The 24,103-nt window shown below is 37.5% G+C and overlaps 1 protein-coding gene across 1 annotated transcript in view; it reads left to right on the forward strand.

The window, feature by feature from the left end:
- Positions 1-118: 118 nt before the first annotated feature.
- The window catches only part of LOC135461952 (E3 ubiquitin-protein ligase RBBP6-like), a 29,359-nt gene continuing 5,374 nt past the window's right edge, over positions 119-24,103 (forward strand). The window contains exons 1-14 of the mRNA XM_064739257.1: positions 119-867; positions 4,572-4,668; positions 5,063-5,096; positions 13,924-13,971; positions 18,019-18,107; positions 18,948-19,059; positions 19,794-19,939; positions 20,741-20,919; positions 21,322-21,544; positions 21,885-21,972; positions 22,353-22,428; positions 22,734-22,782; positions 22,916-23,379; positions 23,614-23,788. Coding sequence (XP_064595327.1) covers positions 699-867; positions 4,572-4,668; positions 5,063-5,096; positions 13,924-13,971; positions 18,019-18,107; positions 18,948-19,059; positions 19,794-19,939; positions 20,741-20,919; positions 21,322-21,544; positions 21,885-21,972; positions 22,353-22,428; positions 22,734-22,782; positions 22,916-23,379; positions 23,614-23,788 — 1,949 coding nt within the window. The 5' untranslated portion in view covers positions 119-698. The remainder of the gene's footprint in view (positions 868-4,571; positions 4,669-5,062; positions 5,097-13,923; positions 13,972-18,018; positions 18,108-18,947; positions 19,060-19,793; positions 19,940-20,740; positions 20,920-21,321; positions 21,545-21,884; positions 21,973-22,352; positions 22,429-22,733; positions 22,783-22,915; positions 23,380-23,613; positions 23,789-24,103) is intronic.

The following is a 24,103-nucleotide window of genomic DNA, read 5'->3' on the forward strand; positions in this document are numbered from 1 at the left end:
TTGATCTGTCATGTGCACTGTTTATCACGTGACCAAAGTTGCGGGGGCATACGAGTTATTCCCCCATCCAAATTACCTTAACGCTACGGTATGGCCGGGATACGTTCAAAGACGTTTTATTATCCCCGCTAGATGGCGGTATCACCGACGAAGAGGATGGAAAACGTGTTGCCTCAACCCAATGAGGCAGGACAAAGAGAACCTAAATTCATGAAGTCTTTGCCGTCTTATCAATATTGAAACATTCGTATTGTGGAATGTTGTGTGGACTGTTCCTGTGAACATCGAAACATTTCATCACTGAATGAAAGAACGCGGAAATTTCCTGCACCTTCGAATGAAAATTCCGCCATCTTGATCATTGTCGACCCGTCTCTTGTTTTTCCTGGTTCTACTTCAGCTGAATTTACTGTGTTACCGTCTTTAAATTAGAATTTGTTTAGGGGTTTAGTAAGCAGAAATCTCTTTGGGGTATCATTAAAGATGATATAGAGGGATTGAAGCCAGATTTTTTCTAATTAGTGGCACAAATTGTTGCATACCTGTCCCGCAACAACCTCCAGATGGTAAAGATGTTTTGGCGATATCAACCTGCGGTGTTTTGACAGTCAAGTATACATGTCAAGCATTTTCATAGCACCTGTGAATGAACGATCTTGAATCTCCTGTTGGTACAGACTGTATGATTCTATATAAAGATGTCGTGTATACATTACAAATTCAAAAGCAGCCTGGACTATGACTCTGTTACATTTGATGGATTACACATCTCTCTTGGTGACCTGAAGAAGGCTATTATTCAACACAAGAAGCTAGGAAAAAATGCTGAGTTCGACCTGCAGATAACAAATGCACAGACAAAGACTGGTAAGTAAAGCCATTGTTTCTAATTCTAAATCACAGCTTATTCTGGAAATCCCTGTTATAGTAGTTTGTTAATTAAATTAAATGTGGAGATCTGTTTTTAACAATTATGTATATTTATCTGCCTCAGAGTTTAAGCTTTAAACTATTCTGTAAGATGGATTGGAAGCTAGAGACCACGTGATCTCCTCAGTAACGGCATGGGTGTAGAAAACGGTCCTCTGAACATTATTGCACAGGAGAGTACCTATGTTTCAATCGCAGTCAGTGATCTTGTATCCTTTGGATTTGTATAGTTTTCAGCTGTCCAGATAGTCTGAGTATTTTTGGAGAGCTTTCGTGATGTTATTTTGTATAATTAGGCCTTACTCGTCACTAGCGAAGTGTTCAGCATGAAGGGGATAGTGCAACGACTGGTTGACCCGTATCAGTATAATGGCTCGGGCGGGGCGGCTTACTTGCCTTCGGTAAGTCGTCTCAGTAATGCAGCACTAAATAAAAGAGCGGTGGAAATCCGTCCTGCAGCAAGGAGGCACATTACACGTGCATGCACCCTAATGATTCCTTCGTCGTCATATGACTGAAAAATTGTTGAGTACGACGTTAAACCCCAAGCACTCACTCACTCACTAGCGAAGTGGCAAAAGGTGGCCATTTCCTCAATGCTGTTACATTGGACAGCCAGTTTCTTTACAGAATAGGGTCTATGAGAGATGCACGTTATCAGGAGTTCCATTTGGGGGAGCTCATGCATATACAGGAAGTTGGGGTTGGAACCCTGAATTTCTTGTTTCTTTATTTTAGTGGCGATATCCATACATGTCAGTAGGTTATTGAAATCATACTAAGCTTTAGTCCATGTGCCACGCTGATGGCACCCAAAATTTCCTGCTCTAAAACACAAGTTCGTTTTTGTCTTTTTGGATTGAATCAAGAAAGTTAAAGTTTTTCTTGCAACGAAATCGAAATATAATAGTTTTCTCGAGGATTTCAATGACAAAACTTAGTTGCATTTCAAACCCAGAAGTAAGTCACGTGACACTTCCAAATGGCTATCAACAGCGAGGCACTTGGTACCGCTGAAGGGCAGAAAGGATGTACTTATTGTCACGAGTACATCTTTAGGCATCATTTTTGACCAGATTTGAGTGTATATCCAGTTCTGTTCATGTAAATTCGTAATGTGACAAACAAAAACTGTGCTGAGAATCGTAATCTTACCGTACCTGGGTAAATAATGAGACATGCTCGAGTGGGAGTCTAGGAGCAAACATGATTTCAGCTGAATTGCTTCCCTTCACACTTTATGGGTGCTATTAAAGCCCTCCACTTATGATGCTGCAATTGACTGCAGGTTGTTTACTGAACACAACCTTTTATTTTCTAAAATGTAAAGCTTCAGTGATGAAATTCAACAGTTCCACACGTGCATGCTGTGTTTGGGTAATTTGGTGGCTTGTTTGTTTGTTTATTCACCAATATAATATACAAAACATAAGATTCATATAAACATACAGAAACATACTGGCGGGAATAAAGCTCCATGGAGCTTGCTCTATCCCATTATCATACAATTTGTATATAATACAGGCATGTAATCTATGGGGATTATAAACATTGTGATTATCTGTTCCTGTGAAAAGAAGTAAATAAATAAATAATATATACAGGTGCTTATAGTAACGCCTGAATATTGCGTAAGTATGAAGGGAGTTTTTCCCATTCCCAATGGCCAGCTACTTTAAGTGAACGATAGGACAGATTGCTTTTAAAGGGAGTTCGATACAGATCTAATGGCCGAGGTGTTGTGCCATAGTGACGTACGTCAATGTTTTTAATAATGTAATTATTAAAGCTAGGTGATAAAACTTCGGGGTGACAAAAAAATTTATGCAATATCATATTAGTAGAAAAAATGTTAAATTCAGATAAGGGCAGAATTTCAAGAGTACCAAAGAGTGGCTTTGTGTGTTCTAGGGACCTAGACATAGTCACAATTCGCATAGCACGCTTTTGGAATATTTGCAGAGATTGCAAGTGAGACTTATATATGTTTGCCCTCAGAATATTCCCGTTTGAAAAATAAGGGTAGATCAAAGAATAATGAAGGATGTATACCTAGATTCCTCAAGACCTTTTTACAAATTCAATCTATGTGTAACGTCCAATTTAGCTTTTTCGTTCAACATAAAACCAAGAAATTTGAACTGCTTGACTCGTTTAACCCCTGTCCAAGAAACAATCAAGGGAACAGTAATTTGTGGTCTATGTCTACTCACACGAGATTAACGAGATTAACATAAACTCTGTTTTGTTAACATTTAGTGAAGGGCGGTTTGCACAGAACCAAGAGTTCAGCTTCCCTAGCTCGTGAGATGAAGTCCTGTGGCACGACATTCTGTGCATAATTATGAATTTTCCTATATGTGGTGCATTTAGTTTACACCGAAAACACCGATTGTTATAGAGTTCATGAGCGCAGGAAAAAAGTGCGAATCTCCTCACAGGTTACGTTTCTTTTAAATCGCCGTGAGGCTTGCCTGTCTGAGCAGTAACAATTTGGCTGGAAAACCTTATTAATCTGTTCAGCTGTTATGTAAATAAAAATGGGAATATATGTCTTGTTGAGTGACCTTTGCTCGACCTACGATGACTTGGCAGGAATCTTCCTTTGTGTTTATTTTGAGCGAAATATTTGTTGTCAGCAGTCTAGCGATGTAACAATGTGTCACAGCAATCTCTGTTTTCTTACACATTGTCAAAACGAAGTAAGGTTTGTTCTCTTCAAAATACATTACACAAGTTTGGCTTTGTTGACCATATCCGTTTCTCCCATTAGTTAAAAAGATGCAGACTTTTTGATCGCTCCTGCAAGTTAAAATCCATTCCGAACCCGACAGGCAAGGACAGACCTATTTTTGTATTGTTTGGTCCTTAGTTTTGGGATTCTAGTAAATGCAGTGTACTTCTAAATCCTGCACAAAGTGGTTTTCAGTGCTCAGCGAAGTAAATGTTTCTTCAGATTTCGAGAACATTTCGAGTTGAAAATGGATGTGAACTTGCAGATGTGTTCAAAAAGGCCTCCATCTCTGCAGTAAGCTGGACAGCTGTATCCAGTACACATGATCAAGATTTCATGGCTGCAGGACAAACAAATCGTTATGACAAGGTTAAAGCATTATGACCCTTCGCATTTACACACAGTTCACCAAAATCTGTGTATTTTATTCCACTCGTTGTGACATCTGAGACTTAACATGGGTTAAAGGACAGTTTCTGGTCAAATTTAGAAAACTACAATTTAAGAAATTTGATTGGAGTTGAATTCTGGCCTGTTGCCAAAGACGTATGTCGTACCATAGGCATAAGTGATCATGTGCTCCTGTTCATCCCAACTATGACATGATACACACAGGCATACTGAGGCACCACTTGAAACAGCTGTCCGACTTATCGACTGGGGTAACGTTGTACCATTTTTGAGTGGATATAGAGAAAATTTAGGCAGATTCTGGAGTTTCTTTTGTTTCGTCCTGGTGTTTTGTTTGGAATTTAGGGTGATAGAACATTAGTGTAAAAGATGTTGATTTTGGCTCAAAACTTTCTTTGAAACCCATGTTGTTTATGTCTGTTGAGGGATATATAATACATGTATATGCACACATATGTGACTGAACATAATGAAGAAAACATATTTTATGTTTCAGAGTATGTGAAGGATGATGAACTTATTCCGAAGAATGCCTCCGTGGTTGTTTCCCGTATTCCAATACCTGGAGCACCAAAGCCTGGTAAAGGAGGATGGTATGTATAGAGACCATGTTTTGTTTTTTTTTGTTTTCCAAAACACCTTTGCAGAATATGTGATTTTGATCATTCTAAATCTCTCTGCTTTCTACTCATAGTGAGGCAAACGTCAATAACTTTCTGCTGTGCTGTAAGGAACTGTTCCTGACACTCTGTTAAGCTGTTTCCAAGGACATCTTTGTGTTACTTAATGCCATTCTTTGACATATTTGGCATTGATTCTTTGGCCTTTATGTTGACCACTGCATTTGCCTGTGTGATTCTCTTAAACAATTGTGCAAAGTCCCTGGAAACACGCCAATATATTTATGTTACTTCAGTTTGTAGCTTGTTAGATTCCACTGGGTTTTCTAAGGTGTTAACTAATAATGTTTTTTTTGCTTGGTTGCAGGGATCCGGGGAGAGCTGGTTCACCAATGAAAGGAGTATGTAATGCAAATATTTTCAGGCTTATTTTGTTGTCATTTCTTTGAATATCACCTGTTTCTGTCTAAACGCCCACTGGTTTATTAAATTCATTGAAACCATTGTTTACATGTAGTTATTCATATTGTGTTCATATGATGACATGCTTGCACCAATCTGAGCCATTTAATCAACGAGATAAGAATGCGTGCATTCATGTGTTACGGTGAGGGGATGTTTTAAGGTGAGGGGATGTTAAACTGGTTATTAACATAGTTCAGATTGAGTTTGGGTTCCCATGATATTAAAAATGCAAATGTAAACTTCAAAGGATGTTGTACAATTCCTCCTGTGGATTCTCAATGTAAGAGTCTGCCATGCCAAGGAGATTACCCCGGTATGGATAATATACAGAGAAGGACAGTAGTATTACATTAATATTAATGTATTGAGTTGTCTGGTCTACAGAATGAACATGCACATGTACAGTACCCCTTCTCACACGTCGCCATTGTTTTTTGTGGAGTATTTGTTGTACCGTATAACTGTGTTTAGATTCTCACTGTGGAATCCGACTGAAAGTCTATTTATGTAGCACTGCTTTAAAGACTTATTTCTGAAATCTGCAGTTCTCACGTGTTAAAAATGAGGTAATTCTGCATAGAATGGGTTAGCGTTTTACAGAGTATATTTCATTTCCTCAAGGAATGGTCATATCAAGTAAGTTTGGTAAAAACTTGAGTTATGGTCACATGTAATGAAGAATTCATATTTATTTCTGGTCATGTTATTGAAAATAAAAGGATCCTTTCTTTAAGATCAATAGATTGACCAATACATGTACATTTTTAGTTTTTCTTGTTATTCATCATTTATGGACTTCAGTACAGATTTATTCTGAACCTTTCCTTGATACATGGTCATGCAACGCAGTTTGTGCGTGTCCACTTCAGAATGAGTCTGATACTGCTATTTAGTCTTTAAATTACATGTACATCTGGAATATTCCACACCTTTCAACCTTTCACACTTGATTACAGCTGATTAAAAGACAGCTGTAGGGCTACAATTCAGAAATTCATGATCTACATGTATTATGTTTGAATCTTTCAAACCATTTTCTCATTGATGTGCTTCCTAAGCCTGATTTTGTGAAAATAACCCTTGTCTGACTCAATGGATATGAATAAATGTGCATTGCAAATCAAGGGATTTCTCAAAACGTACCTAGATGTGTATCTCTTGATCCAATCTTGAAAAGAGCATAACTTTGAGGCCATGATTAACTGGCTAATGTTACAATGTAGGCACCACTACATTTACATGTATGTCTGCAGACAGTGGTCCCTTGACCCAAAAAGTTGTGCTCAAGTCAATTTCTTCAGTCATAAAACTGACGCCTTTCTTATAGTTGAACCTGTGGAGTTAGAATTGCTTAACATTTGATGCACAATATCGAAAATGTTTTTCCTGACATGTACTCAAATAAACCCAGTCAGCAATTCAGGAATCTTGCGAGGTTGAGATGAGACTGGGTGAGGGCTCCCACGAATTAATGTGGCTAATAGGTGTGATTTTATAGCAGCTGCTAACGACGTCATTAGGTCGACAGACCTGGATATGCGAGATGTGTATTCAGTCTTGCAAGTACTGTAAAATCTTGCCTTTTAACTGTGTTAGTTTGCATGAACCCCCACCAAGTCTTGTCCATATCTGCGTGAACTTAAGAGACTCCTGACCTGCTGACTCAGCTTACTTCTGGTGAGCTGAAATAGATTGTTATGCTCTGTACATGTTGGTATCAGCACATTGGATTTTACCAAATGAGGCATTTTCTACCACTGTGTCACATGCTGTTTTGTGTGATTGGTCAAGAAGTATAGTCAAGTGTTGTTTCAGCAAAATTGACATCAACATCATTTATATGTCTTGGTATGTGTTTGAAAATCGTTTCTGTATGTTCAATAAGTTTCGGTGCTTTAAGCTCAACATACAGAGGAGGTTGAGACCAAACTCAACTCAACATAACTGCTGTTTCGGATCTTGAGTGCTTGTGTATGCAAAATAACTGACACGACTCAACTGGAGTTGTAATGCAGGTCTTATGTGGATGCTGTTCAGTTCTAGAGGTGTATGGTGATCAGTCAAGTTATCTTAAGCTCTTCAGAAAATGTGATGATTGTTTTCACATATCTGATGCTAAATTACTTCACTGACACATGTTTTGGCCTGTGATAGAGAACAGAAATGGATTAAAACACAGGATAAGTTTGTCTATTTAGGCCTAGAATGTCTAAAAAAAAACAATAAAAAAACGTAACGGAATGATTTTTCATTACCATTGATTTGTATTTATTGATCAAAAAATTAGAAACTGCCTTCTACTAACCAGACTCGTACTTGACCGAAAAATTGTTTAGAATCTCGAGTAATGTTGATATTTTATTTGAGACTTAGTTCTGCGAACCTTTTAAGATTTATTTGTGACTAGAACGTGTAGTTTTAAAAAAAAATGGAAATATTGTATTTGTCATTCCTGTCATTTTATGGATTTACAGCTGTGGTGACATAGCATGAACATAATTTGTGTCCTAACAAACTGAAATTGTTCTTGGTTCTTATGTGTATTATATTCTCTGGTCAACTTCTTAGGCAATTAAGTCAATTAGACAATTTAAATAATTACATCAAATTTTATGTGTGTTATATGTTTAAGTTCAAGAGAAATGGCTTGCTAAAAAGGAGATAAAATAACTTGTTTTCTACTTTTTCAATCAGTGATCGCTCGACATACGAGGGCTTATTCTCAAATTACACTGGTTGTTCTGTTTTGACCTTTTGATTTTGATCACCATGAGCTCAAGCACGAGTTTGTCCTCATTGTGTAACCATGCCTAGGTGTATTGATTTGCAATGACTGCTGAGTGTTGTGATAAGATTTTGCAGGGACCAATTCTTTCACACATGCACACAACAGTAACATTATTTACTATAAAGCTTTCATTTAAGGGTAAAGAAAATAGTTCATTCTACAAATCTCCATATTGGAAGGCCATTTCTCTCAGCTTCTGTATTTATCTGTATTGAATCTGTATTTATTGCATGTTTTGATTTTAGATAATATTTACTTGTATATATTTATTATCTGTGCAAAACACAGGCACATGTAATACCGTGTATTTGTTTTCATTTTACAAAGAATCGTCTTCATTTTTGCTGTTATAAAAGATTCTTTGGAACATGAAAATAAATACATGGTATTAAATATACTTGTGTTTTGCATGGATAATAAATAATTTAGTGATTAAGCCTTTATTTTTCTGCTGTGTTACAATTTTTATGAAGAACTATATATGCCGGTGATTTATTGATCATTTTTTGTTTTGTTTTGTTTCAATTTTTTTCCGCAAATTCCCAATCCTCAACAAAATTCACGCTGAAATATTCTGCTGTAAAGTTTCAAAAAGTGCTGACTTCAGATTTGAAGTTGAAATTTTCATGTAATATTCTCGTTTTTATTCATATCTCCAATTATACGTTTTCTGGTAAAGGATTTTCAGTCTGATCTAAATTTAATCAGAGTACTGTAGTTCTGAGCTCTTCATTTCAGTTTTTAAAAATGTTTTGTGAGCTACCGGGAAGTACACTTTAACACTAGTATAATGATTGTATGAAGTAATGTTTTGTAATTTTTTGCATTGACTACAAGTTTTTTTCTGTTATAAATTTATGTGGTTAATTGTTTCCCTAAAAAAATATTGTCTTAGAAAAAGAAAATTATTGCTTTTTTTTTGATGGCGGTTCAATGCAACCAAAACTTAGATCTCTTCATATTTTTTGTGTGGACTAGAGTACAGTAATTTGTATTTACAGAGTGCTAAGATATATTTCTGATATTTACTTTATACATATTCTCGTCTTCAAATGCTGTGATAAAAAAAATGCTCAGGTTATAATGTGGTTTGAGCTGTATTATATTGGAATCAAAACTGTGTGCAATACATAAAATGAAGTATGTTGATCTATTGAAGAATAATTATATTTTTATGTTTATTTTTTGTTTAGCCTGTTTGGACATTAACAGATTTGCTGGTAAACTATAGACCAATTGTAACTGAAGTTATGATGCATGTAAATTTGCTGATTGAAATAACATAAGGGGCTGTTGGATGGACACACTTTTGTCACATTCTTGTGCCTGATTTTATTTAAAAGAAAACTCTCAAATCGTTTATATACTTGAAGTGAATGTCAGTTCATTTCACAGTTGTAATTTCTCCACACAGTATGCATCTGGTGAATTACTACTCTTCTGTTCTTCCTTAAATTCTAGTCTTGACAAAGCAGTGTATATTCGTTGAAGTTTAGCAACAGACTGGCACATATACTCACAGGATACAGTTTTGCTTTGGTGTTTGTAAGAAAACCTCTTTCCTGCTATGCTGTGGAACAAGTCAAAATTACACTGGCCCGTTGTTGTTTTGCCTCTGGCTAGAGGGATGTAATCTGCTGTCTGTCTATTCCAGTTGTGTTGCCTGTCAAGATTGTTACATCATGTTCGAGTTGTAACATATGACTGCTCAAACCATATTACGGCCAGTCAGGTTTGTCTTTATTATTATAGCCAGTATTTCTCTATCTTTATATCCACAAAATTTAAGTCCCACAAAAATGTTTTGGAAGTATACCCTCAAAAGATAGACAGTGGCATTGACAGTACCTGTACATCAGCCAGGTCGACAAACTTGTGGACCTACAGTTACCACTGTGACATGTTAGGAGGCAGTGTCCTTTATTGATACATCCACATATCTCATACTTCCTATGCACATACACCGACCTCTAGTAGTGAACATGTGGCAGTAGTCCTGGACCTCAAGATGCATCGGATCCATCGGGGCTATCAAATATTACTTCCAGGCTCTGGAGAGGTCAGGGTCCAGCTACATGTGCTCTAATTCTCCGACCTATAACAAGGTGTTTATTCAAGCAACTTATGAGGTATTATTCTGTGTAGACTGATAAAAGTAATCTTTTTGTGAAGCCCTGAAATTGGGTATTCCAACCAATGTAATTTTGTCAAATTAAAAACCTGCATAAATTCCACTGAAAGTTGCTCTTTCATATGCAAAAAGGTTGAGGAATTCGGGTACATGACTAGTTTGCTCTAGCACCACAGTGAACAGTTATATATTTACAAAAAATGCTGAAAAAGTAGTAAGATAATCGACAGAAACATTTTCAGAAAGATTTTGATACTTTCTGTGAAAGGGAGTTCATGTCATTTGAGAGTTTTCTTTTAAGTGTTAGACACATTGGTGGACATAAACCCAAATATACAGCAATATTAAGCGCAGAAAAAACATTTGCCATGCTAGGTTGAAGACTGGTGTATCCACATGTTAAACATCCAGAAAGGTCATGGTGTGCTAAGGTCATGGAAGCTGTAAGATATCAACAATAACTACCTCTTTCAGCTGCACACTGTGATTACTGTAAGAGGACTTTAAACATAGATGTCCATTTATCAACTGTTGAGTCACGTGTCGTATGGATTTGTACAGCGTGCTTATGCTCCTTGTGTTTTCAGAAAGGTGTTTTTATCATTTTGATACACACTTTCTTGGCTTGTAAGAACAAAAGAAAATGTCCATATGTCTTGCAATGTAGACGAAGATGAAGAACAGCACACAGAAGCCTTGATTACCCAGAATTGTCTATTTGACCTTCAGTATTTGGAATAAAAGAATGGTTTCAAAAACCTTCCTGTCACCAGTGTTATTATTATTTTTTTTTTTATACCTGCACATCTGCTTTCAGGACAAGACCCATACAGCTTTAACTTGCAAACAAAATGCTGAGGCTGTATTACAAGTTAGCATAGGGGAAAAGATAAGTTTTGGACCTGTTGAAGCAGGACAGTGACATTGTCTCAAAGGAGGTAATGGAAATGTTTCAATGAAGAATTTACAGAAGAAGAAAGTCTGACTTATACCTATTTTCTCTGCAGGGCAGTTTGAAAAACTCGGAGGTTGTCTTGATGACGATTATCAAATGGATGTGCTGAGATAAATATTTTAGTTCAAACAGGAAGTGAAATTATTTGTAAAATTCCATTACGGAGTCTGAGATAATTTTACAGTAGATTTGACAATGGAGTGATTCCATGTGAGTTTTCCAATAGGATTTTGTCATTTGTCAGGCTGGAAGATTGACGGGTATAGTCATAGCATCAGCCGGCTTTCCTATAATTAATGAAAACAATAACCCTTGCATGCAAAATGGCAAACTATGGATATATATGTATAGAACTCCTAATATTAGAATAAAACATTTTACTAGCTCCCCCCATTTCCTCTATTACTCTAAAAGCAGCTGCATGGAGTATCTTAAAATGAGAAATTTAGTAGATATTTTTGCAGTTTTTGGCTTGCCTCTACAAAGTTTTATACTGTCAACACAACATTATTTTAGTCGGTAGTAAATTGTGGTTTATTTCTTTAACACAGTCACAGTATCAGCATAATCCAGTGATTATATCATTTGCCAGTGTAAGCCAAAACATCCTTTTAGCAGTCTGACTCCAGATAATCCTTCCTGGAAAGACTGACTTCAGAATTTAAGGAAGTGAAATGCATTTCATTTTTTGTCAAAATGTGGTAAACTGTGAGTTGGTCCAATTTTTAGATTGTTAACTTGGGATCGGAGATTCCCTTCATCAGGCCTTTTTACAGTTGTAATTTGAAATTTACCAAAAATTCAACTCGCATTCTCCTGTAAAATTTTTTTAAAAAGTCAAAAATCAAGTTGGTCAGAAAGTTACTTTATCATAGATAGGCAGTAATAACTGTGTGGGTTATTTGATGTTTGATTATGCTATATGATTGATAACATGTACATGAAACATACGAAATAGGGCTCCACTGAATTACCTCCTTGGTCACAACAGAGCTGTGCTGCAACATGAATTTAGTTTTTGACATGTTAGACTGCGTGAAGTGGGACCTCGTCAAGTGAAGTAATCCGTTGGCTATGTCATGAAAATAACTGTTCTCCTGGGGAAAAAATCTGGAAAAACCGTCATATCAGCCTTTGAGTATCACTGAAATGCTGCAAGTCATTTTCATTTCATAAAGCCAGGTTTAAATGGTGCTTTTGTCAAAGTGACCAGTCAGGTGAAAATAGAAAAAGCTGCATTTCAAATTCTATAACTGTAGTGAAGTAGCTTTTGTTCTATTTTCATTTGTCAGGGACACACAAGATATTGGTTCGAAACTGGCCTTGGACAGGGAATTTGTAGATTTCCCTGCTCTCACCGTCAGTGGGGCCTTTGTGGCAATAAGTGTTCTGTGACAGTCTAACATGTATAGTCTAATATTCTTGGTAGACCACTAGTTTTTCACTAATATGATGTCCATATTTGTGTGTCACATGCAAAAGTCAACTTGCAAAAGGCCTGTTGTTTACCCCTAGCACTCTGGTTTCCTCCACCCGAAAAACACTTCTGTGCAAGTGAAAAACACTCGAGTTGAATTCAATACTTCTGTCAGCTCATTTACCAGATACATATAAACAAGCATTATTTCTGTCTTCAAGGTGGATTGTGAACCTATACCATTTTTATTTCAAACTTACCATTTGAATTTTCCTGTACCCCATTTCACCATCTTAGCCTTTTGTATGGGAGAGTGACTGACCCCAAGAGAGGCAATTCAGTGGAATCCTATTGACATTTTAATTCACCCTGGTACTGGATCCAGCTATCCAATAGAGAGCTATTGGATACTTTCAAATTATGTTGTGAAGCCTCACACATGACCTGGTCACTGTATCCCTAAAGAATATGCAGTGCTTTTGTCTGATTTGTTAACAACACTGTAGTCATAAGCCATTTTATATGTATTTCTTGCAGATGTGTCCCTTGCATGATACACAAAAGTATGGTTAAGCTTCTTGTAAAACTCTTTTTGCTTTCAGATATAAACTGAACTAGGTACATTTCACCTTAGAATGTTGCTCTTAATGTAAGATGTCATTTTCTGGCTTTTCTTGAGCCAGAAATATCTTCGGGTCAAGGATGCACACATTAGCAAAATAGATTTGTGCAGAGCAATCTGCTGAGTTTGTACTTAACCAAACCGGCAAAAATACAAGCTGGTTAAAGTGTATTCTTGTATTGTTGACCTATTTTGAATTTAGTAACAAAAATTAACAGAAACGCACCATTTTATGTTAAGATAAGGGTGTTTTCTCGACTTTAACTTCCAAGAGTGACAACACCACATTTTAATTTAAAATGCTTTGCTTAATGATTTCTCAATTTTATTTACAAACTGAGCTGTTCCTGTTATACAAATTATGGACGACAGAACAATGTCTGCAATTTTCTTTCCACCTGTGTCTTGAATTGTTACGGTGACTATTAACCCAGTCCAAATCCCACACGCTTTTGCATCTCTGGAGGGATGTTGTTAGGCTACGGGTCAATATTTGTGATGGCTGCTCTGTTATTTCCTACGTTTGTACGGGGATATATTGATGGCATGTTACATATGTGTGTATATATATATATATATATATATATATATATATATATATATACACATGGTGTATACAGTTTTTGACACAAGTCTGTGCATTGAAAGGTTGTCTCTCCTGCTGTACTCTTGGCTAGCAAATGGAAAATTTACTCCTGCAACTGTATCTCAGACATTTATTTTCAGATCCGGTTGGAATGCAAGCCACACAGACAAATGGGGCATCAACAGGAAAATTCACCTGAAATGAGTGAAAATATGTTTTTGGTTTCTTCTTTCTATATGCAATGCTTGTTTATATTTTCTACAGTATGAACCGATGAGAGACATTGGAAGACATGATATTGGCCTCAACAAGGTATAATTGACATTTTGTGTAAATATTCATGTACCCTAACTCTTCAACCTTTTCTACTGCCATTGCAACCATTGTTTGGGAACATGCTGAGATAACAGTGTAATGAAAAGAAATAATTTCACAGTTTTTTTGAAGGATGCATCTTTAATGACACAAACAAATCATTTTTAGAGTCATTTTCATAGCTGTTTGCATAAATTCCACTGAAAAAGTGTTTCGGAGGTTTAAAAGGTTGAAGATTTATTCTATTACATGTATGTTTTATTTCACTGCAATTGACATCTGTTATTAGCCTTATGCCTTATTCCAGGTTATGCCCCCCCCCCCCCCCTTCTATTCTTCATCTCTTCTTCTGTTGTTCTACCATACCTAAAAGTATTGTATTGTAATAGTATCATAGGGATAGCCATATTTGATATCTATAGATGGCCTAGAACCATTTCCATGTGCACACTTAATTTAATGGAATGACCTAGAACCACAAGCCACATTTCAAGGTGCACTCTTGATGTGAAGGAGTAACCAAGAACCACAAGGTCCATTTGCATGCGTGCACATAAATATAATATCTTTATTTTGTGGTAGGTGACTTGGTAAATTTACAATGAAAGTTCTTCTCCATGGCCTAAGACACAAAACATATAACAAATTACAGATACAGGACTTCAGTGTCAAAATATGAAACAATATAACGCAACATTAAGGTTACACTAGAACTGCTAAGCAGCGAAATTTGGCCATTTTTTTGATTTTATTATTTATATGACATATTAATTCTTCATTTTTTTTTCTTGTCTTGCCTCTCATTTTATTGAATCTTCAGATTGGAAATAGGCCCACATTTGCCTTAAATTTGAAATGTTTTCTTGGTACCCTTGATTAAGGTGAACACATGCCTCTGCTCAGTGTTTATTGCCTCCTGCTACCATTTGCTGATGAACTGTGCACCACAGCATGTGTGGATGACTTCTTGTAGGGGAAAGTTTGTATTAACATCTAGGGTAGGGGGGAAGGTTTTCTAAACATCTGAGCTGGAGGAAAGGTTTTATTAACATCTGGGGTAGGGGCTTATATAAACATCTGGGGTAGAGGAAGGTTTTATGAACATCTGGGGTAGGGGGAAGTTTTATAAGTATCTGATGTAGGGGAAGGTTTTATAAACATCTGAGGGAGGTTCAGTAAACATCTAGGGTAAAGAGGTTTTACAAACATCTGGGGTAGGGGGAAGATTTTATAAACATCTGGGGTAAGGGGAAGGTATACATACATTTTGTACAGGCAAGTCAGAAAAAAAAGCCCCTAAAGAAAGAACAATTGACTGATTAAGGGCAAAATATGCGTCCGTGTCTGCAACTCTGCATCCCTACAGCGCCTACGCAAGGTTTCAAAACACAAACGAAGATTTAATGGAATGACCTAGAACTGCCATGTCCATTGGCATGTGCACACCTGTTTTAATGAAGTGGCCTCAGATGGTCGTTGGTTTCATCCAAGCTCTGCCAAGTTTCTTCCCAGCATAACACTGGCTGCCTTGGTATAAGTGAAATATTCTTGAGTAAGGCATAAAACACGAACCAAATTAATAAATAGAAGGTCCACTTACCTGTACATCTATGAATTAATGGAGTGGCCTAAAACCTCAAAGCCCACTTATATGGGCTAACTTGATTTGAATCAATGAAACCTGTAGGCCTATGTGAAAAGTGTAGCTCTGTCAAAGTGAAAATGTGCTCTTCCCAAACGCCCTCTTTAACGGTATATGAACATTAAACAAGCACAAACAGTATGTACAATTCCATTTTTACAGATATCAGCTGGAAGAATAAATAGACATGTTCCAGTCTACTGTCTGAAATAATTTTTCAAATAACATGATTTAAATAGAATGACCTGTAATGCTTCTATAGCTGGTTATACGTAATAGCACTGTTTATGACTTCCTGCAAATCCCCAAGATGTTTCAAAACTATTCTAACTAATACTTGTGGCTGCAGTAAATTCACTGTTGATCAAACAATTTTGTTGCCAATTTAATTTCAGTGGTTGATTCAGTTCATGTAGTCCAAGTATAACATAGTCAATTTGAGATCTGTCTTATCTTCTTAGGTGCCATAACAGGAAATTTATTCATACTTGAATTCAGTTGACCATAACATCTCATCCATCCAGTTTAATTGGCCTTAGACTGCCATGAATTTCCCCTGTCCTTAGATGTTAACATCCAGTGCCAGTGACAATTTCCTAAATCTTTTAACTGACCAGCTAAGCATTGTTAATAAAAATCCTGAGAGAGCATGACGGATCTTTTTTTTTTACCTAAAACCTCTTTAACCTAGTCATCTGGAGCCATCTGCTTGATGGTGACATTTTTCCCTTTTTGTGTCCCAAGTTTCATACAATACCCACAAAAGCACACTTTCTGAAGACCGTTTCTCCCACCAGTATGACGTGCATTTCTCTGTGTCTCATGAGTGAAAGTTCATCAGTAACTTGCCAAAGGTCTGTGGTTTATGCTGGTTTGCTCCACCCATAAAAATGACTGCGATCTTGTAAGTGAAAGATTCTTGAGTACAGCATTAATCAACATTCAAATAAATAAATACATACAGCTATACATGTACATATGGTCCCTAGTAGGTTTGCGTAACGTGTACAAGTATGAGGCTGATTATCACATCTGGCAATTCAACAAAGACATGCGCATTTGGTCCTCAGCAGGTTTGCCTAACATGAACAAGTATGAGGCTGATTATCACATCTGGCAGTTCAACAAATGTGCACTTTTTTTTTCTGGGAATTCGATTGAATCAGGCCCCTGAATTAGTTTTATATATGCCAATGAAATAAATCAATTCTTCAATCCTTTATAAAATCAAAGATATGCTAGTTTGAAGAATAAGGTCTTTGTATCGAAAAAATCAAGAATGGTATTGTGTGCAAAGGAATGATATATCCTGTATGACAGCAGACAAATATACAAGTTAAATCAGGGGAGTTATTTTGACAGCATGCTATAGGCAAACAATTTGTATAATTGACAACAATCTGAAAGATCAGACGTTCCTGATTTTGAAAGATGAAAGTGAAAAACGTAAGATTTCTTTGTATCCCACTATTGCTTGGACTGCAACAGAGGAACTGAGTGCACATATGAACTAGATGTGAAATAGATGAAAATCTTACGAAGTAAATCAAATAGGAACAAAGGGTGTGCCTGGAATCCTAACCAATTAGTAAATTTGCAAGTGTGTTAGTATCCTTGCTCATAACTATATGATATACCCTAACTTGCCCATTTTTCCTGATTCTGAGAGTTTTGTTAAATTTAGAAAAGTATTTTGAGGTTTGCTAGGAACATGAGGTGATATTATACTGAAAAATTGTAAGTTTCAACATCAAAAGTCAATTTTTATGACATTTATTTGCCTCTAAACATGTACTTTGGTGGATGAAAGTTTAGGTCATATAGGGTAGATGCATTTACATGTTTGAAACCTGAAGTATTGATAAAGAAAAGGGGGATTGGGGGTGATTGAAACCTATTTCTTGAGCAGTTTGATACTAGTAATCAATTTATCTTTGAAAATATGATGTATTGCTGAGAACCCAAGAGTAGATGTATTTTACTATACATTTATAACAATATTTGGTTTGCACATCAAGAAAAGGCTAACATACCAGTAAAGGCTATGTAGATGTAACCTGGCAAAATGGATATTCCAGGCCTGTGAATTGCTTTGATTAAAAATCAGATGTTTGTATGTTATCATAAAGTATTGACTTAACCCTCTTTGACTTTGACTTTGACTATGAAATCTGAGGAAAACTTTCCTCCTTTCAAAATAATTTATACCAAATCTATGGAAATTGGAAACCACAGAGTTGGATCTAGTAACTGGATGCCTTGGAGTCAAAGTCATGACACTAAAATGTGTAGTTCTGTTATGATCTTTGTGTGTTTTGGAAAACTTTGGATTTGGACGTTGACTGAAAAACCTGGTGTAGATAAGCTCAGATGATGAAAGTTAAGATGTTCTTGATTTTCAGATGGTTGACCTGACTAATGTTAATGCCTCCGAAGAAGAGAAGATAAAAGCAATGATGGTTCAATCAACCAAGGAGTATGACACATCTAAGTATGTAATGCACTCTTAAGTGCCTTTGTTCCGTCAAGCTCACAGATATGCATGTAGAATACATCACCTGCATTCTTCCATTTTTTACTGGTGAACAAGATTTTTGTGATGAAATTGGTCTGTTTGGATAAGGGATGGAATTCCTTCATGGGATGTTTGTGCCCATTCGGCACATCGTGTGCCCGTTTTCTCTGCTATAAACTTCACTAAATTCCATAAGGCAAGAAACCATGCTACGTGTATTTTACAGTCCGAGTCACCAAAATACTTTACCACAAGGGTTGTGAAATATGTAGTTAGGTATGGGATAGGCTTTTGTGCTCATTACCCCAAGAGATAAAGTTTCAACATACACCATAAGACAATCATATGGTCTGTTGAGAAAAGCCAGTAGAGCAGCTTAATAGAAATATGGCTCTTCTTCTCAGTCATAGGATCTTGTTATTGTTTGCCCTCTTGCATATAGCCATTGTGTGAACAGTTTGAGGCCATTGAAGTGATAAATATGTACATGTATCTCATCTGTAGTAATTATATAATGTGATGTTGATTTTAAATCTCTCCCAAAAGTCCTCTCTTTATACTATGAAAACAAAGGCTGATATTGATAAACTAATCTTCATAAATTTATGAATGACACACGCAAAAAAGTGCAAAAGTGTTTACATTCTCCTTTAATTGAAGAACATCAAAAAGAGAAAAAAGTTCCTTGTGACATCCATGGCTAGTTTAATAGACATCTCCACTTGCATGCTGAACACATTTGCTGTCTTGATCATAATATGTTGCATTAAATAATTTCTTCTTTCTTTTTTTCTTTTGTTTCATTATAATATGCAGTTATGTGAGGAGCCGATATCAAACAGGCCCGCCACCTCCGGGTTACAGGTGCCACAGATGTCAGAAGCCTGGACACTTCATTCAGAACTGTCCTAATAAAGCCCTGGCCAAGGTACGGAATATACATTACGCATATGATTTGACATAAGGTCCATTTCATCTAAAGTTTGACAATGCACTTTTCAGATGATGATACTTTTGATGTCTGTACTCATGTTTTTCTAATAAGAAATTAATCAAACATTAATTTAATATAACATCAGGGGAAAAAACATTTCTTAAATGACCATACAGGGTAGACGAATAAATCAGAATGAAACAATGTATGTCACACGAAAAGAGTGTCCGCTTCGGGACAGTAAATCAAGGCTCAATCCTGGGTCGGGTCACACCTAAGTCCTTAAAAGAGAAAATTGTAGCTTCCTTGTTTAGCATTCAGCATTAAGGGGATAGTGAAACGACTGGTTGACCCTTGTCAGTATAATGGCTCAGGCGGCAAAGCTTGCTTGCCTTCGGTAAGTTGTCTCCGTTAAGCAACACTAGATAAAATAGCGGTGGAAATCTGTCCTGCAACAAGGAGGCATATTGCATGCACTCTAAGGACTCTTTCGTCGTCATATGACTGAAAATTGTTAAGTTCGACAATAAACTTTAAGCACTCACTCACTCTAATGTACATGACGGTAAAGGCCCAAGCAAAGAAAAAGCTTTATTTGTATCCGTGTTTTTTTTTGTGTTTTATTTTATGTAAACAAGGATACAGAGTCATTGTAAAGAGATGTTCCTCAGGGTAATGAGAGTATCTCTCGCTAACATATCTATATTGTACATTTAATGTTCCACCAGGAAACTCCCAACATGGTTCCTGATATGAAGATGATGAAGAGACCTACAGGAATACCTCAGAGTTTCCTTACCTATGTGGATAATCCTGCTACTCAAGGAGCCCTACTTCTGCCAACGGGCCAGTACGCTGTGCCAACAATAGATGTGTAAGTATACCCAGAAGGCTGTGCAGAACAGTACCTTGACAGTTGCACCGGATCATGCACCCTGCTCTTGGTAATGTTCACCATTAAATATTTGTGATATTTTAACTTTGATGTGTGTATTGAAAACAGTTTCAACCTAGGTAGATATGTGGATAGCGCCTAACAATTTTTAGCTCATTCTTCTTGTATGCTAGAGACTTGGGGCTCAGTGGGGACTTGGGTCATGCTTACAGTGTGCAAGAACTGGCAGTCTTGGCACTTTCTTGTGTGGTACTTGCTAAAGGGTTTGGATTAAGATTTGTACTCCTCAGCATCATGTCTGTATAAAATGTTTGGATCAAGTTTTGTACTGCTCAGCATCATCTCAGGAGTATGGAGTGTTTGAATGGAGCTTCATGGGTGGTATCTTCAATGAGCCATACTTGAGAATTCTTTACTTAGAGGAAGAATTTATGGGTGGCGGAAAATGAAGTGCCAGAAGTAAACCTCTGTTTTGTGGAAACATAGTCACAGGCATCACAAGCAGTGAGAGTGGGGATTCCACAAATTTCCTGTCTATGCGTGAATTGAACCCACACCTGTGCTAATTATTGAAAGAGAGGCGTGTTAACCATTCATCGTCCACACACTCTACTGAAGCTGCGTTGAATGCCATCATCTTGAAAAACAGTGAATTTCTGCAACTATGCATTCTCTATCAGTTTGTGCATGTGAAGTATATGTATAATGGGCAGATTAAGTTCATTATTTTTTTTACCACATGGGTCTTTAGTTGTGTCCTGGAATCTTTGTCCTTGACAGGCATGCGTACAAGGAGGGTAAGAAGGAGAGGCCTCCATTTGCTCCTGAGGAGAAACGCCAGTCCAGTCATGTGGAGGAGAAGCAGCCCATCCCACAGGAGCTGTTGTGTCTACTCTGTCAGGATCTGATCAAGGATGCTGTCCTCATCCCCTGCTGTGGAAATAGCTATTGTGATGACTGTAAGAGACTAGGACCACCTTAGAGCTTATAAAGCTTAGAAAACAGCAGTACTTCTTAAATGTGAGAGATTAGGCCTGAGGATTAACTGTCAAATGCATATTAAGACTTAATTTTTTGGGATTTAAAGTTTCAACTAGGCTTCATTGGTGCCCATGGTCATGATGGCTTCTCTTAGCCCACTGTAACTTAGTATGACCTGTCCTGAGTGAGCGTTCTGGCAATGCTTAGCAACTGCACTTTTAAGGTTAGGATCTTGTCTAAACTATATTGGTGGTTAAGGATCTGCTTTTCAGCACGATAATAGGATATATTTGAGTCACCTTGATTACTCCATATGTCTATAATGACCAGATGTGTAACATTATCTTAATTCAGCTGTCTTTGCTACTGTATTTGTCCAGGTATACGAAACCGGCTTCTAGAGTCAGAGGATCATGAATGTCCTACGTGTGGAGAAATGGACATCTCACCTGACAGACTTATTGCTAATAAGTTCTTAAGGACAGCAGTGACCAAATTCCTCAATGATACAGGGTATACTAAAGTGAAACGACAGGAACCCAAGGCAAGGCCCCCTCCTCAGGCCCAGCCTCTGCCTTTCATACAGCCACATCCACAGCCAGAGTAAGTCCCATATTTAGTCTTAGCTGGAAACCTTATAAAAGATCAGGATTATAAAGAACATTGAAAAGCATCATCAGTAAATAAAACATAGTTGTTTCCAGTGTACAGTTTATCAATTTTGACTGAAAAAAGTTCAGATAGCCATTTGTGATGGGGATTAGCTCTGTTGTATAGTATATAGTATTTTCTAAAAAAAAATGCAGTTAAAATGATAATATTAAATTTTAGTCATATGCTACTTTGATTTTTGGACAAATATGTTTTACACTGCATAATTTGGCCCATTTGGGCACTAACATGCGGAACTGACATGTATATATGGTGTTTGGCTTGTTAACAGACCAGCTGCCTCTGTGCCCAGACCACCTACCCCTGTTAAAGATGAGATCCCAGGTAAACCGGTACAGTCTCAGGAGGTTGAGCCCAAGGTAATTCTCCAGTTCACATTTAAGATACTTTCTTCATAGTTGCATTTTTTGTAGTTAAGATAGTTTTTGAAGATATATGTTAAATAACAAATAAATTTGATCAAAAGCGATCACCAATATCACCTGCATCCAAAACTTTAAGTATGATATGTTTTCATTGACATTCTGGATGAAAAGTTTCAAGATAATGGATTTACCTGGTTTTACCAAAATTTGGCCCATGATCCAGCACTATTCAGGTAAGACTGGGAACTGTTGTTTGTGTGTCGTTGTAACGAACACTCATCATAGTGGGCCTTTCATTATCATTAATACAGGGACAAGTGGGAAACTTCATAATGTTTTCTATATTCTGATGTTTGAATTCTGGCTCTATTCAGGGTTTTGCTGTGCCAGTGATTGGGAATTCAAAGATACAGTCACGACCTCCACTCAGCAGGTACACTGGGCGACCAGGTAAGTGGAACATAAGTGGAGATTCATTTGTGTAACAGTACAAAGCAAGACATACTGATGAAGTTGTTTGATAAGTCTTGTCATCCTGAATATAAATTCCAGAAATTTAACTAATAATAAAAACAAGATTGGGAGGTCCACTGATTTCTGGATTGTATTATGTACATATACGAATACATTTTGTCTTCGTACGTGGATCTTTATTTTATTTTAAATGCATATACTATATAAATGCTGAAGCAAATGTGATGTGTTGTGAAATGGTCTTCAGAAGTAACACAATGTGTGGTTTTCTTTGTCAATAGATCCTGATTGTCAGACTTTCTCCAGTTCACATAATCAGCAGTCATACAGGTAAGTCCTGACAAGTCTTGATCACATGTTTTTTTATACCTTTTTACTGAAATCATGAAAAACAAGAATTATATAACAAAACATGCGTAAATAGCTTGATTAATCTCATACATCCAAGAACTTCATATTTCAGGGGAAGTAATAATAACAATGGTAAAGAAGATGGAGGCTCTGGTCCTGATGATGTGAAGAGAGGCCCAACTCCCAGGGGCTCTGCAAGAGAGGGTGCCTGGCCAGACAGAGCCGCACCCCATCATGAGCACTACCCTCCACCACATGACAGACGTCCAACAGAGCAGAGATCCCCACCCAGAATAAACCGCCCAGGGAGTGATTTGCGTGGTTCAGGGGAGAGAATCCCATCTCCTCAGGATCGCCCTTATACCACTCACAGGCCCCCACTTTTGGAAAGACCACCCACCAGAGACCTTCTGCCCCCTTCAGTCCCCCCAGGGCGTAATCCATTACACCCGTACAACCTCTCTGTACCTGGCCTTGCAGGTCCTCCACCATTGCCTGGACTCCAAAGAGGACCCCATCCAGGGTTCAGATCTCATGGCCCACCCCCTGGTCCCCCACCTGGACCCCCACCACCAGGTAAGCGTTAAGTTTCATATCAGCTGTTGTTTAATAAAACTTTCTCATCACTACAGGATTGATAACACAGTGTTCAATTCCTTTGTCATGGAAAAGGACATTCATTTGTGTTGAGGGGAAATGAACCTGTAGAATGCAACATAGTAAAATCAGTGTTCATCATTTCACAAACAGTATTTTATCATGTTATAAACTGTATACATTCTCCTAGTTCACATGTTTCATTTGTTGTAGGTGTACTCCGCCCACCACCCCCAGGCATGTTTGGTCCTCCTCCCGGTCTCCCCTTCCCAGGCGTTCCTCCACCACCATTCCCTGTCCCAGGACCTGTACCAGCATCACAACCCCTCACGGAAGAAGAGTTTTACAGGGAAAAACGCAGGCTAATGATAGAGCAACAGAGACCTACGTAAGTTTCTCACAAATTCACCTTTTTGTTTTTTTGTTTTTTTTGATTGGTGTTTTACGCCGTACTCAAGAATATTTCACTTATATGACGGCGGCCAGCATTATGGTGGGCGGAAACCGGGCACAGCCCGGGGGAAACCCACAACCATCCGCAGGTTGCTGCCAGACCTTCCCACATATGGCCGGAGAGGAAGCCAGCATGAGCTAGACTTGAACTCACAGCGACCGCATTGGTGAGAGACTCCTGGGTCATTATGCTGCGCTAGTGCGCTAACCAACTGAGCCACGGAGGCCCCGAAATTCACCTTTAGCCTTT

This window comes from Liolophura sinensis, chromosome 1 (assembly GCF_032854445.1).
Source record: "Liolophura sinensis isolate JHLJ2023 chromosome 1, CUHK_Ljap_v2, whole genome shotgun sequence".
Lineage (NCBI taxonomy): Eukaryota > Metazoa > Mollusca > Polyplacophora > Chitonida > Chitonidae > Liolophura > Liolophura sinensis.